Here is a 22476-nt window from a genome sequence, read left to right on the forward strand (position 1 = left end):
TCCCGCGCTCCAGCACCAACACCAGCCAGCCTCTTTCCAATATTTTAATGAGTCGCTACATCTTACACTCAATTATAAAAGAATAAGAATCCATAAAAATATTTTCTTTTCATAATACGCACTTAAAATACTCCAGGGTCAACGTGGTTCGTTTGGGTTTGTTTTTTTTTTTTTTCCTTTTTGCCCCTGGCAGAACCCTTGGCTTGAAGGGGGGGACGTGCTCCCCTGAGGCGCGATTGCTCAGTCCCCCCTCTCCAGAACTGCAGTTCCTATTGACCAGGTAAATATAAACCAGAAGAGAGCGCTTGCTGAGTAGACGGGCACGGGGAGCAGTCACTGACCCGCAGAGAACTGAAGCACAGCCAATTTCAGTGCACATCCGAAAGCTCAGGGCGCCGGGGAAGGAGAAGGTGGGAGCGGGAGGCAGCACAGAGAACGGAGGGAGGGAGGGTTTGCATAAATATCCCCCAGCTCGCGTCGTAAAAACCCCAACTGCTGCTGTGTTCTCTGGAGAGAGGAGCTCCGGTCGTTGGCACAACTCTGCTTGTGAGCGGCCATTAGAGAAAGGGAGCAGGGGGCGCAGGTAGCGACCCCAGCCGCTTCCTCCATCTGCTCTGCAAAATTAAACTGGAAGATAGACAAGGCTAGCGTCGCGTAGAGCGCTCTGCACACAGCCCAGGGCTCCAACGCTGTCGCAGCAGGGCCAGGACACAGCAGCAGTCGCCATCAGCTCCCCCAGGGCTCCACACAAAAGGTGGTTCCCTCGTCCCTCCCGCTCCTGGCTTAAGGCAGCTTGCTGATTCGGCTCTTCCGTTTCCAACACAGGCACTGAGTTCTTGCAGGTAAGAGTATGGGAACTGCAGAGGTGCAGCAGGAAGGGGAAAAGGATGGGAGGGAGAGAGAGATGGACACCAACCTCAGCCTTGGGAGACGGACCACTGTCCATTGATTCCCAGGATAGAGGGAGTAGCAGCAAAAAAAGCGTTACAGCCAGGCTGGAGGAGAAGAGGAGGGCGAGCAGCCGAGCAGGGCGAGACTTCCAGCTTGGAAAGTGAAAGAAGGTGGCACTGTCCAAAGGGAAGGTGCCCTCCAGCCTCCCCCCTCGCTTTTTGTGGGGGGGATATACCCAGCCCGAGGCAGGCACGCAGCCGTTTGCGCTCTGGGTTCGATGGCTGTCGAGGGAGGCGGCAGCAGCAGGGCACGGGAGGGGACGGTGAGCTGTCAGTGTCCGCTTTGCAGAGGCTTGTGCTCTCAGAGGTATTCTTGTAGAAAGTGCAGCAGCGTGATTTCGTAGTGCTCCCCTGACTCAGGGCACCGAATACTGTGTCTCTCGTTGGGGTAGATCTGGACAGAAGCAGAGAGACGGGGCAGTTCAGCAGGAGCAGCACAGACAGCCCTCCCTCACATCAGCCCTCTGCCCTCATCCCAGCCTCCAGCAGGACAAAGAGGGGCCAGGGAGGCTCTGGAGCTGCTGGGCTTCTGGGCGAGTCACCTTCCTCTGCTGCCACCAGTCAAGAGACAGTGGCAGCTCAGGGAAGGAAAGTTCCAGGCGAGGGCAGGAGCCCAGTCAGAGAGGAAACAGCCACAGTGCCACCTCCCGGCCACCCCCCAGCATCCAACCAGGCACCTAATGCTACCTACCTCACATCAAGACGTGGAAGCATCTGCCTGCACCCTCCCCTTGCCCCCAGAGCAGAGCAGAAAACTCTCTTTCCTGACTTAAGTGACTGTCCCTCTTCACTCTTGTTTCTCCTACCTGGAGCTGGTAAGGTTTTCCAGCCCGGATTAGCTGTGATACCAGGAAGTTGGTGTGAAAAAAGTGCACGTTTTCATCCAAAAAGCCGTGGAGGATCAGCAAACGATTTGGCCTGGAGGTGGGATGAAAGATTGGATGAGAAACCCCATGGAAAGCTCTGCACCGGGTCTCAACAATGATGCCAGTCGGCAAAGCAAAACGGAGCAAAGGACAGGCAGCCAGAGCAGAAAACGGCCACGAACGGCCCTCAGCCGCTCATGGAAACGGGGCTGGAGTGGCATGTCCCGGGCTGCAGCAGAAGGCAGCAACCTTCCACCACGTGAGTTAAAATTAAATGGCATCCGAATCCATCCGTTCTTTTGGGATTCAGCAGGGGTGCAGCTGGTGGCCCCAGGCAGGACCTGGAAGCGGGTTTATAGCCGATCAGCTCGACGCCCCAGTACTCACTCGTTGGGAAGCTTTTCTACGTGTAATGCCACAGAGCCCGCCTCGTAACCCTGCTGGTTGTTTTCTGGGATATCCATGTACCGCTCAGTGTAGCCGGTGTCATATGCCATCCAGACTGTGACAGGAGCACCTGCTATAGCAATCTGTCAAAGAAAGAGGTGGCAGGAGACAGCCTTGATTATCACGTGCTAAAGAGCTCAGTGTTCCCTCTTCTCCTGAAGAGGCAGGAAGAACAGGCTCTGGACTTTGTCACTCCGACCAGAATTCTTCTACAGCAAAAGCACACAAACCCCAGATTCTTAGACTACACATAAGGAGGAATTTCTTCCCTATGAGAGTGAGGAGGCCCTGGAACAGGCTGCCCAGGGAAGTTGTGGCTGCCCCTTCCCTGGAAGGGTTCAAGGCCAGGTTGGATGGGGCTTGGAGCCCCTGATCCAGTGGGAGGTGTCCCTGCCCATCGCAGCGGGGTTGGAACTGGCTGATCTTTAAGGTCTCTTCCAACCCAAACTAATCTATGATGCTATGATTCTTCCTTATGCTGTTCCTCTTATAGTCACAATGAGGCAAATTCCTGCACAAGGGCTTCTCCTCTTCAAGAAGGAAATGTGGAACGATCCAGAAACTGCGCTAGGGTCTTAGGAAGGGGATCAGGAATAGCACATCAATCATCCCATCTGATGTTAGGCTAAGTACTCCATTGGCAGCCCCGGCAAATAACTCTGTCCTCATCTCTGCAGCAGAGTAGAACGCAGAGCTGCAGCCAGCAGCTACTGGCAGGACCACGGGTCTTTTTCACCCATCCTTCAGAAATATCGAGCCCAAAAGCCAACTCCACGTGCCAGGAGTGAGACAGAAGCTGAGCGCGCCGTGTCCCAAGATGACAGCCCCACGTCCAGACTCACCTTGAAGACATTGGGTTTGCAGATAAGACCCATGAGGGAGAGGAAGCCCCCGTAGGACCAGCCGTGTATGGCCACCCGACTCAAGTCGATGAACCCGTATTTCTGTGCTACGTAATGTAAACCTTCCACCTGGTCCTCAATCTCCACTTGACCCTACAAGGAAACAAGGGAGCTCAAGCGAGTCTTTCTAAATGGAAAAACCTGAGATAGAGAAGACAAAAGCAACACTCACAGGAAACACACAGCCAGGCAGGCAGCATTAGAAAGAGCAAATGAGCAGAGATTCATCAACAAAAGTACGTTACCATTTGGTTTTTCAGAGCCCCTTCAAATTTGAGTCCTCGCTGGCACGAACCCCTTCCATCAATCACTACCACAGCATAGCCTAGCGATGCGAGGGTGTTTAACCGCAAGTACTTGATTCCTTTGAAGGAGTTATTCACTAGCTGCACCTGCAGGAGTAGGGGGAAGAGTTTCAGAGCTGAGCAGCTGCCTACTAGTGCCTCCCTCTGTTTGTGCCACTCTGTAGCATCCTCAGCTGGACAGCAGCCACTAACAGAGCAGTCGGAGCCACATAAGTCAGACTAAATGCTGGAAAAATCATCTGAGGTTTGAAGCAGGGGTCAGAACAGAGGTCCAGTGCTCACTGCTATCACAAGTCTTGATGCACGAGCTCAGCCCCAGGGAAGCACAATCCCATGCCCAACACCAACAGTTAATCTAGATTATTACCTGAGGCCCCCCGTATACAAAAAGAACTGTGGGATGCTTCTTCCCAGGTTGGACATCATGAGGTTTGTAGACCATTCCATAGAGCTCAACGTCTGACTGAGTGCGGAAGTGAAAGATCTCAGGTGGGATGTAATCTGGGGGACAACCTGCAGAAGGAAGCAGAGACACTCACAATGCAGGAGCTGGCAGGGAGCTCTGCCTCCTACCCAGCCAGGCCAAGCTACCCACTGAAGATGCCTTCAGCCACCTCCCTCTCCATCACCTTTGGCTCCCACTTGCAGTAGGAGCATCAAACCCAAAATCTAGCTCTGGCACGTTCCATGGGACTTACTGGCTGCCTCCATCATGCTAGCCCAAAACTTGGGCTGCTTGTGGAGCGGGTCCTCATCGGAGCCACTGAGCTTGTAGACGTGCACGCAAGGTGGAGTGCTGACGCTGCTGTAGTGGCTGATGAACATGTCAAAGTTCTACAGGTGAGAGAGAAGAGTTAGGGGAGCAAGGTCTTTCACTTCCCACATCTCAGCTCCACGCAGTTCTCAGATGAGAACTCCTACATCTCAACCAAGACAAAAAAAAAGTCTTCAAGAAGACTTCAGGACTTATTACCGGTCACGATTCATTATCATTCCCAGCCAGGACCCCTGTCAGTCGGGAGACAAGGGTGTCTTGTATTAAGGAAGCAACAAACCTGGCTCATTGAACAGCTGTGGGAGAAACCCGGTGTGGTGAGCCGCACGATTTCTCCAGGAGACTCATAGCTGACTACATAGAGGTGGTGCTCCAGCGGGGTGTCCTTTGTGCCTTGGAAATACACCAGCTTCGTGGCCTCGTTGACCCAGATCTATGTGGAGAAGAGAGGGCTCAGCGACAGGAGGTTGACAACTCCTGCTCCTCTGCCAGTTAAAACAGTCTGTCCCCAGGCAGAGCCAGCTTAACACACACAAACAGACCACGACAGCCGGCTCGCAGCTCTGGGACTGCACCCAGCGCCTGCTGGCAAGGGTCTTGAGAGCACATACGCAGCGCTTGGAGAACTGCCTACAGCCCAACGAAGTCACAACCATCCCAGCTTCGAGAGACTCAAAGTGTTGGCTTACTAACGAGCATAAAGAGCTGGGCTCTGCTCCCCAGAGCTGAAACTAGGAAGATTCTGTCCTTAAATATGCCGCCTTCCCGAAGTACAGCTGGGTTATAAGGGAATACGTATATTATTTCCTGCAGTCATGACAGTGAATTCCCATCTGTGGAAGGATCAGTCTAACGGCTCCAACGCTATCAAACTTCAAGCCACATTAAAATATGTTTTTAATGTCCAGATGAAGCTGCTTCTACAAACCACTGGGCCAGCCAGGAAGAGAGACTACGGCTTTTAAATACTGCATTGATCCAGCAACAGTAACCAAACTGTTTTCCACCTTACAGTGTCCAAATGCTATTTCTGGCTAACCCGCAGTTTGAAGATCTCTGTGGAGAGCAGACAGAAAAAATATCCAACTCAATTGGCCAGGAAAACTGGGCAGAGCCCTGTGGAGCAACAAATGCATCAAAATAATTGCTGCTAACACAATTTTAGCCATAACACATGCAGGGAAGAGCTGTGGCCAAAATCAACAGCATGTACAGCGAGAATCCACATGGGGAGGGACAGCAGGTTAATTGCAGACTGAGGAAAAGCAGCAGAAACCAAATGCAAGGAGCTGTAGGCCGTTTAAAAAGCAAGAAGTGAAAATCCAGACTAATTGGAAAGGAACAGACAAGGTCTTTATTTTGACAGAAATCACCCAAGAGCATTAAAGACCAGACTCAGTTAATACCTGAAGCAAAAATGGAACTAGGTTTCTACAAGATTAATATAAATTCATTTCTGGCTATTCCGCAGCCAATAACAGATATAGCTTCTCCATATTCTAAATTGCTCTATGCTCCCTAGCTGCCTTCTTTCTAAAGGCTTTACTGGGAATCAGCTGGAGACCCAGAGTTCACTCTAAGCACTAGGACATATTTCCAATTCCCAAGTACTTATTGGGGTTAAAATGCTTTGGCAAAGGCAGTAATCCCAAGCTTCTCCACAAAATAGTTGTTTGTTGCTCTTGAACCTCGGATTTGTGTCCTTTTTTATAGCCTGACTCGCTCATGGGATTTACCTAAGGAGCAATCTAAAGTCCGATTAAAACGGCAATCAGTTCAATACGCTCTGGACTACAGCACTTCTGGGAAGGAGGCAGCAATAAAAAGGAAACAAAATGAAGCTTAAGTAGTTCTAGCTGGTCCCAGGCGTACAGAGGGCACAGGCCAGGACTGTGGGCAGACAATGCTGAGCTCTAACACTGCAAGAGAGAATAAAAATAAACACTACCTTCGATCCATGCCTCGCCAACACCTCCCATTCCCCACTGGTCAAGGCAATTTCCTCCTTGATAGGACATTTGAAATCATCTAGAAGAAATAACACAAGAATAAGCCACTGCCTTCCCCAAGAGGCAACAAGCAAATTAGAGAGAAGCTCCCAAAGCTGAAATGCCAGCTGAGGGCTGCTCTTACCCTCGCTGTGGACATAGGGCTGGACCCAGTCGTAGCTGCCTTGCTTGAGGACTGCAGTGACTCTGTACAGGTGACAGAAACCTGTTTTGCATTCGTTGGCTCGGATAAAGCAGAGCTCTTCCTCCTCTCCCTCCGGTTGGATGAAAGGATAGAAGATATCGTGAACCTGTCACACAAGGCAAAAGAAACCTCAGATGAGCAGCTAGGGCAGAGTCATTCCATTCTTTCCCATCACCACAAAGAAACTTTGGGTCCACGCGGAAGATAGCGTGCTCTGGGCTTTCCATGCCCACCAGATGAAACTAGATGCTTAATCTTAACAGGCTGAAGTTTATTCCTTGCCCTCTATGTTACCTATCAGTATGAATCCCAGGGGTTAGGGTTGCTCATGCTTCAAAAAGCTATTTAATCTTGTAACCCCCGTCCCCAAAAATGGCAATGTTACATCCAAGAATGTCAGTGTTCAAAGCGTCTGTGTTCACCCAGAGTGTTAGCAAGAATTAAACAAACAGTTCCAACTTCAAGACGGTGGGATTCTCATCTCTTTTAGTGCTGACTGCATCAAAGCCCTTCTTGTGGCTTTCCAAACCCCTTGAATTAACACCAAATCTCGCACTGCTGAGCAGCAAAGCAGCCTGCTGGAGCAGAGACTGGACACTCAGCCAACAGGAAAATGGTTAACTGTGGGGGAGGAAGGGGCAGCCTGTGTTCTCCTCCCAGCCCCGAGCCTCTTACATTTATCCACACATCAGTGGTTTCTTCATAGATGACAAATGGCTGGACATTCTCTGGCACAGTTTTGGCAAATTCAGCACGCTGCTCCTCATTTTCTGGGACTGGGATGAAGAGCGCTGGAGGCAAAATGATTAGCTGCAGCCGCTGCTGAGGTCTGTCTAGGAACATAGCCCAGGCACTGGGGAAAGAAGGTGGAGGTGAATGTCAGTACCACAAAATAGATGTGTCTTTCTAACACTCAGAACACGCAGCCCTTTCCCCTCAACTGGCAGAAAGGTTTTAGGCATCTGAATGCCAAGCTTTTCTCATCATTGCTGCTTTCTAATTACCTAGAAGCTCAGCCAGACATCTCTGGTGTCTCACAGGGGCATCGTTCAGATGAGATGCCTGACAGATTTGCTCTTCCAAGGGACCACGGCTAACCAAACCCTGTCTCCAGAATGTAACTGTTCCTCGGACAACCCCTCCATCGCAGAGCACTGTTTGTCTTCTAACAAGCTCCTAACGAGCTGAAGCAACCGCTCGTAAGGCGATCCATTTGTAGGTTTCTCATCGCACGCTGCACTAGCGGGGAAAGGCACAGACCTAAGACAACTGCCAAGTGAAGGAGTCGCTTCGGTCTCGGCCTCACTGCTCTCCAAGGAGAGTCATTTGAAGCAGTGCTGCACTGCAGGCCTCTCACCATGACAGATGGCAAGCCACCACTGCAAGTGAGGCTACCCCAAGGCCTGGAAGTGCATCAAGGGAAGTTTCATCATTAAGACAGACTTTCAAATGAGCCAGTTCTCCTCCAGCATCTCGGTGGCTGTGGATTTCAGAACTGATATATTCAGCACATTTAGATAAGCTCTGGTGCAGAACAGAAGAATCACCTATGGGATTACCTTCTGTAAAGCTTTAGGAATTTAGTTTCCAGAGCAGAAAATTAATGATGAGTTACAGAATGCAATCTTCAAAGACAGCTAAGTCACCTTAACTTGATCAGGACAGAAACTAGCCAAGCCAGATTTTGTGGGGGAAAAGATTAAGAGCTTTAAAATTTCAAACCAATCAGATTGGTGCGAATTCCCTAACCCTTCAGGCAAGGCTACAACGAGGTACGGGAGCACACTGGCCCCAGAGAAATCCTTCCCCTTCTACACCCCACATAAAGCACTCTGCACCACACAAACTGCCCATACCCTTGGCATTGCTCACAAACTGGATCAATGAACATGATAAAACTTCATGGTACATTCTCACTCTCAGCAGGAACCACATTGTACTTGTGCGAAACATCTTCAATTCAAAAGAATTGACTGCCTGCTTAATGTATCAATGTCATTTAACTTTCTGGTTGGGACTTCAACCCCACAGCTTGTCACTCTGGTCTACACTTCATTAATTCCTACTTCTAGGATGTTCTAACACTGAAGAGGCCAAAGACTCATGTGCCATTTCTGGCACTCGTGGCTTGAAAATCAAAACCAGGTTGTGGTGTTGAACTGTGTTGAACTACAACAGAAAGCACGCCGAGGGCCTGCAATGGTTCAGCCAGGGAAGCTCTTGGGAGCATTAGTTTGAAAGAAAAACTGTACTATTTGCCATCTCGGGTCCATCCAGCACGGGCAATGTATTCCACGGTCGGAAACAACGCAGCAAACGGTTGCACCAGCTCCTTGTCCTGAGCGCACACGATCTGCAGCAAAAGGAAAGTCCAATATCAAATCAGACTGTCAACAGACCTCCTCACCTCCTCCTACAGAAGCTCAGGGGAATGAGAGAATAAGGAAGTTTAACTATTGGCACCAGCAAGGGTCAGGCCGGGAGAAACAAGCCTTCGTATGAATGGCAGGAAGAGAAAGGAAAAACAAGCTTCAAAGCAAAATAATTTTGGCATTCAGCCACAGACAAGAATACAGCCAGGAACTGAAGCCCAGGATTAGATGGGGTTTCAACCCTACTGCTCAATTATTGACAATGTGGTCTATGCCAGGATAACCCTGCTTCTTGTGTCCTGCCCCTCTCCCAGCTGCTTTTCTGCCAGAATAATACTTCTTACCATTTTAAAGTTTTTCTGGGATAAACACCTTATAGAACCAGGTGTTACAAAAGGATAAAAACAAAGGCTAACACTATCTCAGATTTCTTAGAGACCTTGTCTTCATTCTAGGCATCTTCACAAGCAGCCAACCCTCCTGTGCAACAGCCCACTCTGAGCTGCTATCACTTACCTTCCCCTTGCTGTCTGTTTTAAATTCTGCCAATTTTAATGTAATCTTGGGGTTTTTGCTGCCTGCAAAGGAGTGAAAGAATACCAAGATGATCAGCTCGAACGCTTTATGTTTTACACAAAACAGCTTCTAAAGAACTGACCCCAGTCCTACTGAAACAGCTGTGTGCGAATGTTCAAATATCACACTATGTTTGTGAGCAAACACCGCTGTAATCACGAGTCATTGTGGGCATGGGGAAAGTTTACTTTTGCCTTGCCTAGTTGGCCGTGCATGTTCTCAGGAGGAAGAGGAAAGACAGGATTCAAAATGCATTCCTCGATATGCCACGAGACATACTCCATTTTCTCAGCAATTCTTTCATTTATGCTGAACTTTAAATCCCGTTCCTTTCTTCCAGCAGATTTTGGACTCAGAGACTCAATTAGGTCTCAACGCTTACAAGCAGCTTCTACATCCTAGTAAGTACCCAGATTAATCATGCGAAGTTTATAGCACGAATTCCACTGCTGCTGCCAGCAGGAGTCAAGAGTTGCATTAGCAACACCACGGTATTTCATTTACCTGTCCTGGGATACCGATAGGAGTCTGTTTTTCTCTCCTCGAGGGCAGGTGAAGGAACATGAATTATCTCCACTTCTGACTCATCCACTTCCTCATACAAGATCCGCAGAGTTTTTAAATCCTCTGAACCTAAGGCAGACAGGAAGCATGTTTGCTGCAGTGTTTTCCAGCTGTTCCCAACTTGCCTACAGCACTGCGGCAGAGTGCAGAGTACACACCTCTTGTACGGCCACAGCTCCTCGTGACCACCTGCAGATATTCATCACAACTATCATTTCTCAATGCTTTCTTTCTGCAGGCGGCCTCCCCAGAAACAGGCCAAACCCAGGCCAAAAGGAAAACCTTGCTCAAAATATCCCTCGTAGCAGGGACTGGCAGCAGTGACGGTGTCAGAATTTGATGAGCAGAACACCAACTGACCTTCCATGGAAGCTGTGGGACACCACCAATAGCCTGTGAACCGATCAAACTCTTCCTGAATGACAAAAGTAGCCACGCCAGCAGATTTGGGGTCATCAAGAACATTGGATAGACCTGGAGAGGTAAAAAAAACCAGTTTTTATTTATATATCCTTGGAAAAAGCTGATCCAAAAGAATGTACTTGTAAGAAATAAGCCATAAAGACATGAGCCCTTCCAGCCCAAATCTGTCAAAACGCATTTCCTTTTGAATATGGCAAGAAACACCCGTTACCTTTATGGCAGTATGTCATCCGCTTCTCCTCTCCCGTCTCAATATTTGCTACCCACAGATCGTTGTTATTAATGAATGAAAAGAAGGCCGGGTCGGCAGGGCAGATCTTGGGATCCATTCGTGGCCCTGTGCACTGCGTCTTGATCTCCAGAGGCTTCATTGGAGACACCTACAGCAACAGACACACAAAGAGCTCTGTACAAATCACCTTCCAGCCTCCCACTTAAGGGGCTAAACCACAGATATGGCACAGCTCGTGGAATGACAGCAAACACAGTCCTGACAGGACACAGTGGAAAGGACCATAATGAAACGGATGTGCAGCACCTCCAATCAAAGCCATTAAGTCTCTTTCAGGTGATAGTCATAAAACTGTTAGCAGACTCACCATGAAACCATTCTTGCCCCCATCTCGACAGTGAAAGAGGCTGTTGCTGGCCTGGAAGAGGAATAGGCCACTCTCTCTGTGGAAATCATACGAAGTTATACCAAAGACACCAAGTCGTTTGCGTTCCCTCAAGAGCTCCTCTTCTCTAGAATACATCCCGTGGTGAGGTGTTGCCTAGTATCAAAGGAAAGAAAAATCTGAAAGACTCTGCAAGAAGAGAAGCATTCAGAGAACAGGAATGCTCCAAAACTTGCACCAGCTAGTCTGAAAATGCCCAAACTACAACTTACCAGCCCAAACCAGACAGTGGTCTTGCCATATAGGCCCATAACCGCCATACAGACGCAGCCCAGGAGGACTGAGCCAACTGCACGCCCTAAAGTTCCCTCTGCATAAAAGTGATGAACTGATGTTCTGTCATTCCTGCAGTTGGGACTCCAGTGTGAGCTGAGGGCAGCTGCACTGGCTCTGCTTATGCAAATCGATGTAGTCAATTAACTTAATGACGTTATCTACAGCCTTCACAAACAGTTTCCATGTCAGACACTGCAAACAAAAGCTCTTCCGGGGATCTTGAATTACCCTGAAGGGGACTAGCAATCCAAACAGGGTCATGACAGCTAAATTCTTTTCCACTAGGCACTTTTTAGCAGGGAAGAAAGACCAACACCCTCCACAATCCTCTTCTTCAATGCTGTTAGCGACAAAGGACATTAAGGTAGGACACCGGGGAGGGGAAAATTCATCCCCTTTCTGGTTCACTTGCTATAGAATGTAGGCAGAAGCCACATTAAATTCAACTTCCCCAACTTCCTTAAAAGCAGGGAAGATGGCAGGCACTCCACAGAGAACATCGAGCAGCCCAGGCACCCAGAAGAAAGGTGCCCTGGCCCAGCAGTCAACACTGAGGCTCGTGGAGAGCCCACGTTGCTAGATCAGCCTTTGCTTTGTGCATCCACTGCTGTTGGATGTTGCTCACTGACAACCCCACTGCACACACAAGTAACTGTCCTGTATTAAAAGCAAAGCTATTCTCAACACAACGTTCCCACCAGTACCATTCTCCAGGTCTTATCTGCTGTCACGCCATAACCTCGATGCAGAGCCATAGCCACGGTTCCAGCCCCACAGCACCAGGTAGGTTTCCCAGGCTCTTCATTCCTTGGCTTACCTGAAAGTGATCCAGCATCTGCTTCCATGACAAGAGCAGCAAGGCCTCCTTCCGTACCTTTTTGGGAATCTCTGAGTAAAGAAGGGAGTTCTCACGGCTACCATATGGCATTCCTGTTAGGAGAACAAAAGCACCACTCGCTTAGGATTGGTCAGCCAGGACAGAGATGACCAAGGGCAAAGTGCAAAACAAAAGCCTCATAACAGAGGAGTTGGGGCTGTCCGGAGGCTTTCACGAGCCGTCATTCCCAAGCCACAATCAGTTCAATGACAGAATAATACCTAAATTATTCAAATTTAGATATTCATTTATTCAGAAATTTCCCTAAGCAGGATTAAACACTAACCAGCCTCTTCAGAACTAGTTACATCCAACTCTCCTCTGTGGACTGTTCAACCCACGCCCTAGAGCCACTCTAGAAAAGCCACTCCCTGGATGGGTGACTCAACATTACTCTCCAGGTTTCTCAGCCAGAAATTTGCTACAGGGACCTCATCCCGGCCAACACACCAGCCTGCAAGAGGGACAGAAAAAGCTTGGAGGCTGTGGAGAGTCCAAATGTGAAGCTGTACTTCACAGTCAAAAGCCCCTGTGACTTTACACACGCCTCGGACTGCGGTTGTCAAATACACAGTTGGCCTTCATCCAATTTCCAAAACGACTACAAAAAGTAAAATATCCCAACACAAGATTCTAGCAGTTTCAACAAAATTGAAGACCGTGAACTTGCCCTCTACGTACGCTGTAGAGACTCCCTAAATCAGAATTTTGTACCCTGATATTGCCTACCCAGCACATTTTTTGTGCAGAACAAAGATTTCTGAGCCCGGTTGACCCAGCAGTACAGTCACATAAAATTAAAACTGAAATATTAATAAGTTCTCAGGAAGCAGAGCAATATGTGAGCATATAATCCTCAGAGATACATAAACACCAAAGTGCTGAGCATGTGGTGTTTAATATAAGCAGCATCTGCCACGATAGTACATGAAATTCTATGGGGACAGCCCAAAAATGATTTAAAATGGCCAAACAGAAAGAACTGCAGATAGAACAAACTACTATAGACACACACATTTGACACTCGTGTGACTCTGACCTGGACCTCCTTTCTACTTACTGTATCAGTAATTTCTACAGCGACCTCAGGGTGACCACAATCGATCAGCATTTACAAGAAAAATATCACCTTCCTCTCCAAAAGACAATGAACTTTGCTCCGAGTGAAGAAAAGTATTTGACTTCTACAGCAAAATTCTTCTGAAGCCTTCATCCCACTCCTTGGTTTGCAGGAATCACATAGAAACCTGAATGTGTTATTTAACTTTCGGGCAGTTGGAGCACACGTTTAACACTTACAAACTGCTGAAATGGGTTCCAAGTATTGAACAGCACAAGGGATGCAGCTCAGAGATGCTCACAACAAGAAAAAAAAATCAGCGTTCACCTTTCTTAGGAACTCCTGAGAAGAATCCCAGCGTTACCTGGCAGGTACTGATCCAAAAGAATGGTTCAATCTGCTCTATTCCCTGTGTGCTTCTTTAAAGAAGAGAATGCTGATAAGGTGCTTGTGTGTCACCATTCCTGGTTGTGGCCCCTACACGGCTCGTGCCCAGCCGGTAGCTGGTCCGGCTGCCATTTCACACAACAGAAGAAACGTTACATTTCTTTTAAAGCTGCTTCTTCAGTCATCCAGATCAAAACCTGCAGTTCTTCAGTCATTCAGATCAAAACCTCGATCAAAGCCAACCTGGTCCTGAAATCCAGCTTTAAACCAAGTCTCGCTGTTCAGACCCAACAAGAAAAGATACGCTAACTCTGGATACTGCCCTTTATAGCAGCACTTGTGTCACAAGAATGTGTGAGGAACTACAACAAATGGAGTCACTGACACACAAGGGCTGCTTAATGACAAAACAGATCAGTCTTCAAGCCCAGCATCTGATGTCCTACAGTGACCTTATGCTTAAGAGCTCAAAAAAAGAAGAAAAGAGCAGGGTCACTCCAGGAGAGCAGTTGCTGTATGGAGTTGCACATCAGGCAACTTCTTTACTGGTCCAATATCAACCAGCTCATGCCCCAGAGCACAACAAACTCTTTATAGTCTATAAAGTTGTGTTACCAACCACAAAACTATCCAGTTACTAAAAATCCACCCACTCTGTCACTAATTACATTGTAGCTCCAGCTATAATGAGGGACCTGTACAACACAGCATTCACCATCTCTCCATCCTACTGTAAGGAAGAGGATATTTCCCTGTGAATACCATTAATGGCTCATTCCCACCTAGCTTCCCCCCTCTCCTTCCCTCTTAAAAGCATTCTGCTTGCACGGTAATTCATAAAGCAGGGGGACACCACCATCCTGTTATTAATACCTACTAAATATGCACTGCAAGTTCTAATTACTGGCAGTGAATTCCTTAGAGAGTCAGTCTGGTTGATCAATCACGTAAATCCCATTTCTCCTAAGCTACAGAAGCACAAGATAGTCCAGAGTTTGAGGAACATCCCTTCTCTTGCGTCACTACCTGGACTGACCTGGCTTCCCCTCATCACTGAGCAGAAAGGTGGTAGTTTAAATGCTTGTCTGGGACCGCAGAGGTCTCTGCTCACTTCCAGGCTTCGCTACAGATTGAGCACGCAAATCTTGAGCAACGTTACTGAAATCTCTCAAACGGAGAGAGACACCTCATCCTTTTCCTCGCCCGTTTGGATTGGAAGCTCTCCTGTAACGTATTCACACCCGGCGTCTGGCATGCTGGCTTACCCAGGTAATAAAGACGATGAGAGTGCGGGCTGGATTCTTCTGTTTTCCGGACAAACTGGAAATCATGGGGAGCTTTGTTCACTATCATGCCCGAATACTTCCTGCTGCTGTGAATAATGTCACGCAGCCCATCCCAAGAATGCTTTTGCACCTGGAATTGGGAAGGCACATCCTCCATCTCGACCACTTCAGAGCTGTCCGATAGCGTGTCCACTGCAGTCATCCTCTCTTCCCCTTCAGAACTGGACAAAAAACTGAGGGAGAAGTTACAGGAGAAAATTAAGCCATAAAATCATGCAGGCACAGTTTGGTGCTTAGAGAAAGCTCTAAGCATGCAACAAGCTTAAGAGAACAGGCACTCCTTAAACCCCAGATCCTAGGTTTCTCTGCATTCAAAGATTACATTTTAAACATACATTTATGTACTGAAAGGAAAAGTCCATCTCCCATCTGACATCAAATCCTGTCAATGAAGATTTTAACTTCAGAAAACTCATTCTCCCGGGACCAGTTCCAGAAAGAAGCTGTCAAAGCACAAGCAGCAGACTCTGGTGCAAAGAATCAGCTTGACTTAAGGGAAAACCACCCCAGGAATTTGGATGAATAGGTCAAAGTTATGACCTATTGTAAGGGCAAAAAATTCTGCCCTGGAAGGCCACCAGAATGAAGTCCCTGTCCTGCCCTACAGGAAAGCCTCTTCACCACTTAGAGAGGCTGAAGCCCAAGCACAGCACCTCACTTACCTGAAGTGCTATCGCAGCCAGGAATGAAGTAGGAGAGATGGTAAATCAGTAAGAAAATAGCACGACTGTCTTTGCTAACAGAAAGAAGACAGAAATAACTGACCCTGGTTGTATCCTGCAAAACGCAGCACGCATTCCTCATACGCTTCCTAGTTATTGAATGAGAGTCTACCAAAACGCCTCCATACATAGCTACAGCAAACATTAATTTGGGGAGAGGTGGACTCACAGACTTGCCCAGGGTCAATGATGTAATCTACTGCAAGGCAGGAATGAGCCCAGGACCAGGGAAACCAGTTCCTGTCACCCCATCTGAGAAGTTGGGTTTCCCTCCACAAGGACACCTCAGTAGTTTTGGGAGCACTCGGAAGAACGTACAAAGAATTCCAGAACCACTTCAGTTTACTGAAAAAAATTAGGCTGGAGAAGTTTGCTTCACAGAGATGGAATCACTAGCTTTGACACAGCATGAAGAGGCAAAGCAGTGATGAACAATTACACCAAGAAAGGCCTCGTCCTCAGCAGCCCCATGATTTACATTTTCAAATGAGATGTTTCCTGAATGCCACGGGTCATTTGGGAAGGTGACCTGCATTCTGACAGGAGAGCAGCTCCCGAGATGAAGGATGAAGCAAGAATTACACAAAGGAAGACATCAGCCTCGGCAAGATGCTCAATTCCTTTCCCAGCAGACAGAACCAAAGGGAAGGAGGAGGAAGATGGTTATTTATATCACTACAAGAAAACCCTCATCTCAGCCCATTTTCTACTGTGAGTATTTTTCAGGAGAACCCCGAGTGTTCCTCAAGGATTCCCTGCCAGTCTGCACTTTCTAATGAACTCTCCAAAAGGAAGTTCTCACCTAGTTTGACATATTACACAATCGTGGCAGGAGATGAGCAAACCTAAACCAAAGTACATCTGGACTTCCTTAAACTACAGGCAGACGGCACAAGGGCTGCAGAACTACCTCTTCAAACTGCTGAGTGCCCAACTGTACAGAATGTGTGTTTTTGCGAGGAATAACACAAGAACAAGGTCTTGAAATAAATCTGCAGGTAACTCCTTCCCAGTAGTAAATCCACAGCCTGAAAATGAATAGAGAAGAGTATTTACCAATCAAAGCTGGGCAGGAAGCCCAGTGAAACCACAAAAAGAGAACGTGACGGGATGTCCTGAGACTGCGAACGTGTCTGTGCCTCTGCTGCCTGCACCCAGGGTCTCTATTACAGCAACATCATATCTGAAGGCTGAAGCATCAGGAATGTGTGGCAGGAAGACCCAGAGTGGTATAACCTGGGTACAATTCTCTCAACTCAATCCCATCGTAGGTCAAGTCAGTCAAAACAATCTGGCTTTGGCTCTAGACACCTGACCTCTAGGTTACTCTCCCCGAGCTGGCAAAGCTTGTCTTAGCCAGCTCGATTCCTCCTTAGGGAGAGCTGCAGCTTTAAGGGCTCGGAGCACTCCACAAATGCAACGCTGGCAGCTGTCCCAAACTGAGCTGGAGCCTGGAGCCCCTTCCAAGCGATGCTGCCATGGTTTTATGATTCACTAGGGAAGCAAAAGGCACAACTTTCAGCTTGGTACCGTTCTCACCCCGGTGATGTTGACACAGGAACAAAGTGAAGCAGTGGGAAAAGTGAAGCAGCCATCACATAGTTAGGTGAAAATGTTGGGAAATGCCGCTGTCACACGGGAGCCTCACAAAACTTCGATCCTGACACTACACAGAGTAAAAAGAAAATCCAGTTGCTTCATCCACGGTCACAGCTATCTCTTGGACAACATGATGCAAGCCTTTGGCAACACCAAACAGGTCAGTAAACAAGTATCAGGAGTAACTTATCTAACTGAAATGACAGGGTGAGCACGGGGATGAAATTACTCAAAGGCAAGACGGATCAAGACAACATTTAACCATCTTATTCTTACATGGTCTCAAAACCTCAGCAGCAATACAGCACACCTGAGGCTTAAACCTTGCAGGAAAAGTATCGTCTTTCAGTCCTTGCACTGAGGCACCACTCAGTGTTGCTGAAGAAGCACTGCTGCCCCACTCCCCAAACCATCTAGCTATCCCTTAGGGGTCTTTTCCATGCTTTTCCTGCCCTGCCCGGCCAGGTTTGATGGAGCTGGCACACATCCACCAAGCCCTCCTCAGGGGAACAGGTCAGTCTGCAGACAACACGCAAGCGCAGAGGGACATCGGCACAGGGAATAAGCTGTAAAGCCTGGAATGGGAAGTCAGTGAAGCGAGTTATCTTCCTGAGTCACTTCCTGACACAGAGCTCCCCAGGGCAGAACTATGTACCTGGGATTCCTCACAAATCTCATTCCCTCCAAGAGGTGATCATTGCTCTTGTCTCACATAACCTAAAGGTCCACAAAGGCTCTGGGAATAATCAGGACGTGCATACCTTCTCCAGCTTCCTGCAGTCTCGTTTTCCAGACGAACCCTCTTTATCTTCTGCATTAACTACTCAGCGAGCTGGGCAGGACAGGAAACTAGGAAGGAAGAGGGAAAAGGCAAATGTCAGATAACTGCAGCTCCCCCGTCAGTGGAACAAGGCTGTATAAAAGCATTCTCTGCAGGTCACATTTCCAGCTGTGCGGGAAGGCACAAATGATCCTCAGTTTGCACTCTGCAGCCCCAATCTGCTCTGCCAGCACAGGCTGGATGTTAACAACCCCAACGACGCAACCCAGTGAACTCTGGGGCCTCTCTCTCTTTCCTACACCATTCTCAAAAGCTGAGAATTCTCAGCACTGAGCTCTCCTTTCATCCCAAATTCCTGAAATTCTCTGAAGTATCAGGTACTGAGAAAGCAGAGGTCTGGTCTTGCAAGCACAGGACAGCGCCTGGAGCCAGGCAGAGGGTCAGCAGCCCCATTGCCAGCAGCGCCACAGTCCCACCTGGGACACAAACCCCACCTTTGTCTTCCCAGCCAGACTTTTGCTTCCCTCTGCCTCAGCCTGATGCCACGAGGGAATCTGGCTCACCACACAAGCCCATTTTCCATGAGCATAGGAAGGTGCTACCTTCACTATCCTTCTCTCTACCCAAGTATGCTGAAGTACAAAGATCTCTGCCTGTTCCTCCCGATGCTCTGAATCACCGACACACCCAGGACCTGCCACTATCTTTCGCTGAGGCCCTTTGTCTGCCCAAAGAGCCATTTCTCCTCCAAAACTGACACTCACAGAGGGACAGGAGAGACAAAGCATCGCAAAGAAGCCCCAGCAGCAGAGTTCCAAAGCTGCAGAGAATAGAGAGGGACGAAGTAGCAGCATCCGGTAATTTAAGAGCAACTTTCAATGCAGGAATGAAGGGCAAGAGGAGCGATGTGCAGGAATGCTGAGTAACCTGGTCTGATCTTGCAGCTGACCCTGCTGAGCAGGCGGTTGGACCACAGGCTTCCCGAGGTCCCTTCCAATCTTGGTTACTCTGTGATTTTAATGACTCAGAGGAACATCTCGCACTCATCCCACCCACCCCAGCTCACATGTATCCCAGAGTAAAAGAACAATAACGTCATCCAATGCTAAGAAAGAGAAAATGAACAAAACTGAGAGGAGGAATCAGAGGCCCGGCAGGAATTGTGACCCTTGTTTTTCAGCGAAGCCCGAGAGGCCTGTGGGGACCTTCAGAAGAGCCAAAGCATCACAGCCACCTAGAGCAACCCTTATGAACGTGTCCCCATCAGAGACGGCGGCTTTAAGAGCTCCTTCTCCAAAAATAAAAGCAGCTGAGGGTGGATATGTTGGCGGGGATCCCTCTACAGAGGATGAGCTCTGGCAAAGGCTGAGGTGGCCAGTGTCCATCCCTGGGGGAAGGGGGAAACAGCCCCCTACTCCAATCACCCCCTCCAGGTGGGGGATAAAGAACCCCCCTACACCAATCACCCCCTCGGGGGGCGGGGGCAAATAATCCCCCTGCCCCAATCACCCCCTCCCTGGGGGGGGGGATGGACAAAGAACCCCCCTGCCTTAATCACCCCCTTGGGGTGGGATGGGGGGGGGGGGCAAGGACCGGGGCTACAAATCACATGGCGGGGGGGAGCAGACACCAGACACCCCGCCCCCGGGTCCGCGCTCACCCCGGGTGTCGGCGGAGGTCCCGCGGCGGCGACGGGCCCGTCACTCCGGCTCCATGCCCGGACACTCGGCGGCCCCGGAAACGGGGCGGCGGCGGCGGCGGCGGCCACGCGCGCCCTCTCACCCGGCGGCGGAAGTGGCGGGACGAGGGGGCGGGGCTTAGTGCGTAAGGGGCGGGGCTTCGTGCGTCAAAGGGCGTGGCTTGCCTGTACTGGGGCGGGGGTTGGGGTAGGGGCGTGGCCTCAGAGTGAGGCCGCGTAACGAGGGGGCGTGGCTTCATATTAAGGGGCGTGGCTTAGTGGCGGGGCGGGATGTTGGGGCCCCGCGTCGAGGGGCGGGGCTTTGATGCGGGGCGGGGCCGCCCGCCGGGTGTGGCCGGAACCACCGCGAGGGAGCGGGGGGGGTGCCCGCGGGAGGACGGAGCTGTTCGCCTTAGTGAGGGGTGCAGGGTGAGGACTGAGGGTGACGGAGGGCAAAATAAGCACAAAGGAAATATTAGCCAACACCCAGCCTCCGAGAGGGCGACCTGTCTTCTAATTCAATGTTTAGTGCCGCTCGTTAAACCCCCTATGTTGCTGGGGGAATGGTTGCTCCCGCTGTAAGCTTGCTGAGGGAGGCGACGAAGGGCCTATTCAGCAAGCGTTGGTGGTATAGTGGTTAGCATAGCTGCCTTCCAAGCAGTTGACCCGGGTTCGATTCCCGGCCAACGCAACTAGGTTTTTTTTCCCCCCTCTTTAATTTTTTATTTTTCCCAACGATTTCGTGTGGGAATAACAGAAAATCTGGAATTCCAGAGGGAATTCACACATTCTCCCGCAGCCAGCGGTGCCCACGCAGGCGCTACGGCTCTCGGTGCTGTTAGTGCCCTGCTGAGTTGCGGATGGGAGGGAATAAAACCGAGGGCAAAAGAAGAAAACCTCCAAAAAACAAAAAATAAAGAAGAAAAAAGAAAAACTCCCTAAAAGAAGAAAAAAAAAGAATCCGGAAATAGAGAAGAAAAAGAAAAAAAGCCCAAAGAAAACAAAGAAACCGAAAAAAAGAGAAAAACGAAAACATAAGAAGAAACACAAAAAAAGACGGACAGAAAAGAAGAAATAAACGCAAAAAAAAGAGGGGAAAGAGAAAGAAAAAAAAGAAGAAAAAGAATCCTCAAAATAAGAAGAAAAAGAACCCAAAATAAAAGACGGAAACAACACCACAGAAAGAAGGGAAAAGACTCAAGAAATAGAAGTAAGCCCATAAAAATAGAAGAAAAAAGAACCTCCCAAAATAGGAGGAAATAAAAGCAAGAAAAAAAGTAAAGGGGGAAAAAAAAAATTTAAGGTGTTTCCGCCCGGGATCGAACCGGGGACCTTTCGCGTGTGAGGCGAACGTGATAACCGCTACACTACGGAAACCCGCGCTGCGATGAAATGGCGGGCAGCCCGTGCTGAGCAGGCGTGCGGAGCCGCAGCCCCTTCCCGCCATCGCTGCCACGTGCCCCCCCGCTCCCGCCTCAGAGAGCGGGATTGAGGGGGATGAGGGGAGTCCTGAGGGGCTTTGGGATGGAATCTTCCAGTACCTGAAAGGGCTACAAGAAAGCTGGGGAGGGGCTGTTCACAAAGGCTTGGGGTGGCAGGACGAGGGGCAATGGGGATAAACCAGAGAGGGACAGATTTAGACTAGACAGAAGGAGGAATTTCTTCCCTATGAGGGTGGGGAGGCCCTGGAACAGGTTGCCCAGAGAAGCTGTGGCTGCCCCATCCCTGGAGGGGTTCAAGGCCAGGTTGGATGGGGCTTGGGCAGCCCCAAACTATTCTATAATCCTAAATCCTGGAGCTAAAGGACACGGGACAGCCTCCTCTCTGTCCCTTTTGGCCCCAGATCGGGAGAGGATGTACAAAACTGTGAAATTAAGTAGGTTTTATTAAAAGTAAGTTTTAATAAAAGTGAGGCTCTTTTTACTTTCATAGAATCACAGAATAGTTTGGGTTGGAAGGGACCTTAAAGCCCATTGAGTTCTACCCGTGCCATGGGCAGGGACACCTCCCACTGGATCAGGGGCTCCAAGCCCCATCCAACCTGGCCTTGAACCCCTCCAGGGATGGGGCAGCCACCACTGCTCTGGGCAACCTGTTCCAGGGCCTCACTACTCTCGTAGGGAAGAAATTCTTCCTTCTTAGATCAAAGATTTTGTGCTGCTGGTCCTTCGTTAAGGCAGCACTGGATTCTGGTAGCCTTGAGACATTCCATGGAGATGGGTCACGGGCTCTAGATCCTCCTTGTGGGGGCAGCTCTGGCTTTGAAAGCCACGACAAAGCTCCCTCTTCCTGCTGGTGCTCAGTTGCTGCAATGGCTCCCAGGGATGTCCCCGCTTTTCTTACAAAGGTCCAGTGCCAGTGACTGCTTAAACTTTGCCCCAAAGGACAAAGAGGCCGGCAGCATTTTGGTTTCCTCGGCAGCCCTTGACCTATCCCACTTCCTCTGCTCCCAAGACTTCCAACCCTGCAGTGCTGCTGGCGTGTGAGCCCCCTCTGCCTCATCCCTCTCTCCAAGAGGGAGCGTGAGGAAGGACTGTCACATAAATACCCAGGAAAAAGAAAGCAGGAGGCTTATTTGTACGTGGAGGATGGATATTCTCTATTTTTCCCAGCATCTGCCGCTCTTGAAGAAGGGAGCCCTTCCCGCCAGCCTTTCCGCCCGTGCGCTGGAGGCAGCCATGCTCTGCTTTGTTTGCTCCA

The 22476-nt window shown here is 49.3% G+C and overlaps 1 protein-coding gene and 2 non-coding genes across 5 annotated transcripts; 1 reads left to right on the plus strand and 2 right to left on the minus strand.

The window, feature by feature from the left end:
* Positions 1-30: 30 nt before the first annotated feature.
* On the minus strand, positions 31-19876 carry DPP9 (dipeptidyl peptidase 9). 3 transcript variants are annotated; one of them, XM_069878013.1, is made up of 22 exons: positions 19759-19876; positions 18079-18166; positions 15067-15169; positions 14916-14970; positions 12144-12256; positions 10973-11146; positions 10585-10753; positions 10311-10424; positions 9891-10019; positions 9327-9388; positions 8691-8791; positions 7114-7291; positions 6379-6544; positions 6194-6273; positions 4526-4678; positions 4169-4304; positions 3838-3983; positions 3411-3557; positions 3106-3258; positions 2204-2346; positions 1757-1868; positions 31-1344 (listed from the first exon to the last, which is right to left on the minus strand). In XM_069878013.1, exons 2-22 carry the CDS (start codon positions 18132-18134, stop codon positions 1252-1254), a joined length of 2583 nt encoding a protein of 860 aa, XP_069734114.1. In that variant the 5' UTR covers positions 18135-18166; positions 19759-19876; the 3' UTR covers positions 31-1251. The 3 variants fall into 3 exon arrangements, with proteins under 3 accessions (XP_069734114.1, XP_069734112.1, XP_069734113.1); XM_069878011.1 differs by having other exon boundaries at positions 14916-15169; XM_069878012.1 differs by lacking the exon at positions 19759-19876 and adding an exon at positions 15659-15732 and having other exon boundaries at positions 14916-15169; positions 18079-18138.
* Positions 19877-20395: 519 nt separating this feature from the next.
* On the plus strand, positions 20396-20467 carry TRNAG-UCC (transfer RNA glycine (anticodon UCC)). Its single transcript has one exon. It is a non-coding gene; the product is annotated as a tRNA-Gly (tRNA).
* A 613-nt stretch (positions 20468-21080) lies between these two features.
* TRNAV-CAC (transfer RNA valine (anticodon CAC)) lies at positions 21081-21153 on the minus strand. The gene has a single exon. It is a non-coding gene; the product is annotated as a tRNA-Val (tRNA).
* Between the last annotated feature and the right edge of the window lie 1323 nt (positions 21154-22476).

The sequence above is a fragment of the Phaenicophaeus curvirostris genome, chromosome 28 (assembly GCF_032191515.1).
Source record: "Phaenicophaeus curvirostris isolate KB17595 chromosome 28, BPBGC_Pcur_1.0, whole genome shotgun sequence".
NCBI classification, from domain to species: domain Eukaryota; kingdom Metazoa; phylum Chordata; class Aves; order Cuculiformes; family Cuculidae; genus Phaenicophaeus; species Phaenicophaeus curvirostris.

Coding starts and splice junctions, on each gene's coding strand:
- DPP9 (XM_069878011.1), bottom strand. CDS start 18,134: ATGCAGAAGATAAAGAGGGTTCGTCTGGAAAACGAGACTGCAGGAAGC. Junction 6,545..7,113: donor CCACTGATGTGTGGATAAAT/GTAAGAGGCTCG, acceptor CTTGTGTGACAG/GTTCACGATATCTTCTATCC. Junction 6,274..6,378: donor GCCCTATGTCCACAGCGAGG/GTAAGAGCAGCC, acceptor TATTTCTTCTAG/ATGATTTCAAATGTCCTATC.